We start from the raw sequence: 6,692 nt of genomic DNA, 5'->3' as shown, positions 1-6,692 counted from the left end.
ATATAAACTGTAAGAGTCTGATCAGAGACGCACATTCACACACAAGCAAAATACATGTGAACTAAACTTGCAGTCATGCAGTTCTATTGGCACCTTTGGTCTGACACACTCTCATCCTGAGGTCACAGCTCAGAGAAACCTAGGGACCTCAGAAAGAGTCTCAGTCTGGTAGGATCCCAGGACATTTCCAAGGTGATCCAGCCCACCAATCTTACACCTGGAGGGGTCCAAATTCCCACCTAGCTCCAACTATCTTCTATCACAAGAGCTGCCAGGAGGCCAGGCGTGGTAGAGAATGCCCACAATCCCAGCTACGCAGGAGGCCGAGGCATAAGAATCCCAAGTTCAAGGCCAGTCTCAGCAACTTAGTGAGACCCTGTTTCAACAATATAAAAAGGCTGGGGATGAAAAAAGACAGACACTGGGGCGAGGAGGACTCCCGTGGCCAGGGACTACTTTCCCCATGAAAAAAAGAAGGTGATGCCATCCCAAGGCTCTGTGACTGGCTGCCACTGAATCTACCATGAAGAACCAGGGACCTGGTTCTCTGTGTGACCTTGTCCCAGAATTTCCTTTGCTTCAGAAATAGCGGTGGACCCTCCTGGGAGAACTAAATAACAGGTGATGGGAGGATTTATTTTTCCTCTCAGGGGAGGGACTTGGCTGGGTAGATAGAAACCCCAACCTGTACAGTTCTCTATAAAATGATTTAAAAGGCAAGAAGCGTGTGTGTGTCAGGATGGAGGGAGTCTTCAATATGACTACCTAGGTGCCTGCTCGCTGGTCTCATTCGGTGTCCAGTCAGCACATTGTCATTAGGAGAATTCTAGCCCCCATCACCCCCAGGCTGAGCAGTACCCCCTGCGGAGGCTCCTGAGCCAATCCTCAGGTACTTCCACCCAAGGTGCCTCAAACTAAGCTCCACAGGGAAGTAGTGGGATGAGAACTTTTCCATACATGATGCCCACGGGGGCTGTTTAGATTTAGAGGTTGCACAGAATTGCTCTGCATCTGGGAGACCAAAAGGCGATTCTCTGGAAGCTGGTTAGCGGTGGAGCTCCCCAGCTCCCTGGAGAGGAATGGGGATGTCAGAGAGACCCTTTGTGCCATCCGGCTGCCTCTCTTGCAGACCCGTCCCTGGCACAGAGCCTCCCCCTGGCTCCTTTCCTCCACTGACATCCTGTAGTGGCCGCTTGCTGCAGACCTCCCTGGTGGCTTTATTTATTTATTTTGCACCAACAGGGTTGCTGCAGACTCATTCTCGCCTGATTTAAAAAAAGAGAGAGAGAGAGGAAAAAAAAAGGAGAAATGCTTCCTGGCTCTTTTCTCTCCCTGTGTCTTGGCAGCAAGGACCACAGCGGTAGCAGCAGCGGTGGCAACAGCAGCAGCGGCTGTGGCGGTGGCAGGCGGGCTGGCGGGCGGCGGGAGTGGGGAGCGAGGCAGTGGCCCCAGGTGCAGCTCAAATGGGACGGGGCCCCCCAGCCCTGAGCAGATGCAGTGTCCAACTTGATGCCACCCTCCAGCGTCTCCGGTAAGTGCCCCTGCCCTCTGTCCCCAACGGCAGCTGCCCTTTTCCGTAACATTCTCAGAGACAAAGCCAAACCGGGGAGCCTGTCAATGGACGAGGACTGTACCCCACCCCCGCCCACCCTCGATCCTGCCACCACAGGACTTTCACGGGCAAACTAAAATTTTCGGGTGCCCCGAGGTGGAAGGACTCCCTGGAGACCTCCTCCATTTTCTCCCCAGAGATCCCTCTACCCCTGGGCAGAATTTTCCCCATGGTCAGTGTGGATATTCCAGAAATCTTTCCCCCAGGAGTTCCCTCCCCACACAGGACCCTATGCCTCAGTCAGGTGAGCTTAAAGAGGACACTCATGTTCACATGTGTCTCTGAACCCACATGGGGCCAGGAGGACGCTCTCTATCCTTGGCATGCCCCCCACCCCATTGAAGGAGAGAAAGAAATGGCCCGACACCTATCTCCTCCGGCAAAGTGGCTGGAAGCCAGTCCCGTACCCATGGAGCTGGGCAAGTTTGTGATTAAATTAGCCTCCTTACAAATAAGAGAGTCTGGCTCCAGGTCCCCCAGCCCCTGGCCCAGCAGGTTGGGGGACTAAGAGGAAACCCACAAGAACGGGAAGGAGGGAGGCTGGGTTCCATGCTCCATTGCACTTTTGCTGAATGCAGAGCAAAAAGGATGAGCAGGAGCTGCAGCGACGGTGATGAAGAGCTAGCTGTCAGGTGGACTTCCCAGAACAGGCACAGGAAGAAGGGGGGAGGCTGGGCATCCCTGTCCCTGGAGAACTCTCAGCATGCCGGATACCTGTTAGGTTAGAGTAAGGGCAGAGGAGGCCGCTGGCAGCCTTTGCCCCTTGCCATTCTTTTCCATCCTCCAAGCCTCCGAATAGTTCCCTGCATCCCTCTGCTGTTTTTGCACCCCATCAAGTCTAATGCTGGGGTCCTCTGAGGTGGATAAAGGATAGCCTCTGGAATGACCCTGCTGGCAGAGGGTGGAGAATGGAAAGGAGAGGGAAGAAGTCACACTGTATACTATGTTCCACTTGGGAGAAAATAGGGCACAAAGCAGAGAGCTGACCCCACAGGACCCAGAAAGCCTGAAGCTCGAAGCCCAGAGGTGATCGGGACCTGCAGCCAGGGTGCTGCCTCCAGGAGAATCCATGGCTCTTGCCACTATCACATCAGCCGCCCCTTCCCAACTCCAACACTTTCCCTCCCTCAGGGTCCCTGTTGTATCAAACAGAGCAAATTGAGACAGCCACTGAAGACCTCTTTTTCTCTATCACCTCAGACAGCCTCGGGTGATCGTTACAGTCACCATCTTCCTGACATTGTCCAGGCTCCTGATACCCAGAACCCCAGATGTCTGCTGGGCCAGCCAAGGGCTCCTCTTCTCCCCGCCCCACAGCATCAGGTCAGATGCTCTCTCCCCTCCCTGATCTATGCCTCCCAGAAGCACAGTCCATCTTAGCGCAGGCCAGAGGGGACAAGTGGCTGTCTCTTAGGTTCACACACAGACTAGAATCAAAACACTATTAAGAAGTGTTATAAGAGCTGGGCCCAGTGGCACATGCCTGTCATCCCAACAGCTCAGGAGGCTGAGGCAGGAGGACCACAAATTCAAAGCCAGACTCAGCAATTTAGCAAGGCCTTAAGCAGCATAGTGAGACCCTGTCTCAAAATAAAAAATAAGAAGGGGCTGGGTATGTGTTTAGTGGTTAAGTGTCTCTGGATTCAGTCCCTGGTATTAAAAAAAAGAAGAAGGAGGGTTATAAGAGAAAAGTGAGGACCAAACCACTCACACCCTGGGCAGCCTTTGCAGGAGAGGAAGGGTTGGTAAGAGATTCCCAGCTCCCCCATAGAGTGCCCCCTGCACCCTGGGTCACGGATAATGTACAGCTGGCTGTCATCCACACAGGCATCCTGGGGAGACTGGATCTCCTGGTCCAGACTTCGGGCCCTGGGCCAGGCTGGATGGGTACAGAGACGAGGGGCAGAGCCTGGGGTGACAGCTGAGGAAGGGCCTTTCTCCAGTCAGATCTGGCCAAGGATGTGTTTTCCTTGAGCCCTAGGCAAAGCCATACATGACAAGGGACAGCAAGGGTAGGCTGAGAGGGAGAGCAGCACTTGGGGAGCAGATATCAGGGAGAGGGGATCTAAGTTATTCCTGGACCTTACAGACACAGGGAGAAATCATTACAGAAAGACTCAGAGTTACTTCCCTTCTCTGCCTGTCCCATTCCAATACCCCCCCCCCCCCCGCCAGAAATCAGGTTGACTAGGGTTTCACGAGGTAGTTACAGGAGCACAGAGATGGTTAGCCAGGCCTGGGATCGGGGGGAAGGAAAGATTCCCCAAAGAGGAGTCCCAGGAAGCCCCAGGAGGTGGTGTACCAGACAGAATTCTCCCTAGTTCTCTACCCTGCTTACTGGCAACGCTAAGACAGACCAATTTCAATACGGAGGGCTTGAAAAAGTCCAGGTCACCATCGTCTGAAGCCACTTTCCGAAAAGGACCATGTCATCATCTCTTCTAGGACTCAAGAGGCGATGAATGCGGCCACAGCTCCACAGCAAGCCTGGCCCCCGTGGCACCCCCTCCTTTTCCTGCTCCTCCTGCCTGGAGGTAGCAGTGGTAGCTGCCCTGCCGTTTGTGACTGCACCTCCCAGCCCCGAGCCGTGCTCTGTGCCCACAGGAGACTAGAGGCTGTCCCTGGGGGACTCCCGCTGGACACTGAGCTCCTGGACCTAAGCGGGAACCGCCTGTGGGGGCTTCAGCGGGGCATGCTTTCCCGACTGGGCCTGCTCCAGGAACTGGACCTCAGCCACAACCAGCTCTCTGCCCTTGAGCCTGGGGCCTTCCATGGCCTACAGAGCCTACTCACCCTGAGGCTACAGGGCAACCGGCTCCGAATTGTGGGGCCGGGGGTCTTCTCGGGTCTGTCTGCCCTCACACTGCTTGACCTCCGCCTCAACCAGATTGTTCTCTTCCTGGATGGAGCTTTTGGTGAGTTAGGCAACCTCCAGCAGCTGGAGGTTGGGGACAATCACCTGGTGTTTGTGGCTCCAGGGGCGTTTGCAGGCCTGGCCAAGTTAAGCACCCTCACCCTGGAACGCTGCAACCTCAGCATGGTGCCAGGCCTGGCCCTTGCCCGGCTCCCAGCACTAGTGGTCCTTAGGCTTCGGGAACTGGATATTGAGAGGCTGCCGGCTGGGGCGCTGCGGGGGCTGGGGCAGCTAAAGGAGCTGGAGATCCACCACTGGCCATCTCTGGAGGCCCTGGACCCTGGGAGTCTGACGGGGCTCAATCTGAGCAGCCTGGCTATCACTCACTGCAACCTGAGCTCTGTGCCCTTCCAAGCTCTGCACCACCTGAGCTTCCTCAGGGTCCTGGATCTATCTCAGAACCCTATCTCTGCCATCCCAGCCCGGAGGCTCAGCCCCCTGGTTCGGCTCCAGGAGCTGCGACTCTCAGGGGCCTGCCTCACTTCCATCGAGGCTCACGCCTTCCACGGCTTGTCAGCCTTCCACCTGCTGGATGTGGCAGATAACGCCCTTCAGACCCTGGAGGAAACGGCTTTCCCTTCTCCAGACAAACTGGTCACTCTGAGGCTGTCTGGCAACCCCCTAACCTGTGACTGTCGCCTCCTCTGGCTGCTCAGGCTCCGTAGCCGCCTGGACTTTGGCACGTCCCCCCCTGCCTGTGCAGGCCCCCAGCATGTCCGGGGGAAGAGCCTGAGGGAGTTTTCAGACATCCTGCCTCCAGGACATTTTACCTGCAAACCAGCCCTGATCCGAAAGTCTGGGCCCCGGTGGGTCATTGCTGAGGAGGGAGGACACGCCGTTTTTTCCTGCTCAGGAGATGGAGACCCAGCCCCCACTGTCTCCTGGATGAGGCCTCATGGGGCTTGGCTGGGAAGGGCAGGGAGAGTCAGGGTCCTAGAGGATGGGACACTGGAGATCCGCTCAGTACAGCTACAGGACAGAGGGGCCTATATCTGTGTGGTCAGCAACGTGGCTGGGAATGACTCCCTAAGAACCTGGCTGGAAGTAGTTCAAGTTGAACCACCAAACGGCACTCTCTCTGACCCCAACATCACTGTGCCGGGGATCCCAGGGCCTTTCTTTCTGGACAGCAGGGGTGTGGCTATGGTGCTGGCAGTTGGCTTCCTCCCCTTCCTCACCTCAGTGACCCTTTGCTTCGGCCTGATTGCCCTCTGGAGCAAGGGCAAGGGCCGGGTCAAACACCATGTGACCTTCGACTTTGTGGCACCTCGGCCCTCTGGGGACAAGAACTCTGGGGGAAATCGGGTCACTGCCAAGCTCTTCTGACTTTTCCTTCCACCCAGGGAACCCAGACAAGTCCAATTCAGACACCAAAGGGAAAGACAGAACCAAGGCCACTTGGACCAGAACCTCATCCCAAGCAGCCCAGATCTCCCCCACCCGCCACCTGCCTCCTGCCAGCAATTAGTGACGCCTCCTGAGAAAGGGGCTGCTGTCCGTGCCTTTCCAGACTGAGGACAGCACTGTCACCTCTTCTCCGGGGGTGCAAGGATTTGTAGATAGATATAGACCCTGTAGTCCACCCAGCCCTCCCTTCATCCCCACCCCATGTGGAGCAGAAAACAACCAAGGTTCCGGTCTGCCATTCTAACCACTAGGCTTTCTTCGCACAGTTACATTTTCTAATAATCAATACCAATTGCAATCATAGCCAAGATTGTTTTAGAGGTGAGACTCAGAAGTGCCACTTGCTTCTTGGGGTCTTTGCTCCTTACCCAGGAAGTTTCCCTTTCTTTTCTACTCCCCATCACACCCCAGCCCCAGGCTGTAAGTGTAAGGAACTAGAGGCCAGGATCCTCAAGCTAGGAGAAGAGGATGCATGCATGATATGGGGGAAGATGGACCACACACTGGGCTGTGTCTGCATGAGCCAACACCTTCCTCTGTCTGACCATTAAACCTGCTGCCAAAAGGTCACTACACTCGCAGCCAAAACAAAACACCATCTCTGGAACTTTCTTTACTTCAGTCTATTTCCTCCCATCTTCCCCTTTCTGCCTACTGACCATGTGACCCAATGGCCTCACCTCCACCTAACCCAGTTTGACATACGGGGTAAGGGGGCCTACCAGCCTGGAAAGATCAGCGCTCCCAGCTCCTTTCGGT

The 6,692-nt window shown here is 55.6% G+C and overlaps 1 protein-coding gene across 1 annotated transcript; it reads left to right on the top strand.

Annotated features, from left to right (window-relative positions):
• Positions 1 to 1,450: 1,450 nt before the first annotated feature.
• Lingo4 (leucine rich repeat and Ig domain containing 4) lies at positions 1,451 to 5,978 on the top strand. The gene is made up of 2 exons (XM_076863195.1): positions 1,451 to 1,531; positions 4,058 to 5,978. Exons 1-2 carry the CDS (start codon positions 1,464 to 1,466, stop codon positions 5,850 to 5,852), a joined length of 1,863 nt encoding a protein of 620 aa, XP_076719310.1. The 5' UTR covers positions 1,451 to 1,463; the 3' UTR covers positions 5,853 to 5,978.
• Positions 5,979 to 6,692: the final 714 nt, after the last annotated feature.

Source organism: Callospermophilus lateralis, chromosome 7 (assembly GCF_048772815.1).
Source record: "Callospermophilus lateralis isolate mCalLat2 chromosome 7, mCalLat2.hap1, whole genome shotgun sequence".
In the NCBI taxonomy this organism is placed as follows: domain Eukaryota; kingdom Metazoa; phylum Chordata; class Mammalia; order Rodentia; family Sciuridae; genus Callospermophilus; species Callospermophilus lateralis.
Note: the sequence above shows the minus strand (reverse complement) of the source record. Positions and strands in the feature narration are given on the sequence as shown.

Excerpts from the sequence above, each read along its gene's own strand:
- Lingo4 (XM_076863195.1), top strand. The coding sequence starts at position 1,464 with ATGGGACGGGGCCCCCCAGCCCTGAGCAGATGCAGTGTCCAACTTGAT. Across the intron at positions 1,532-4,057 it reads GCCACCCTCCAGCGTCTCCG|GACTCAAGAGGCGATGAATG; the intron begins GTAAGTGCCCCT and ends CATCTCTTCTAG.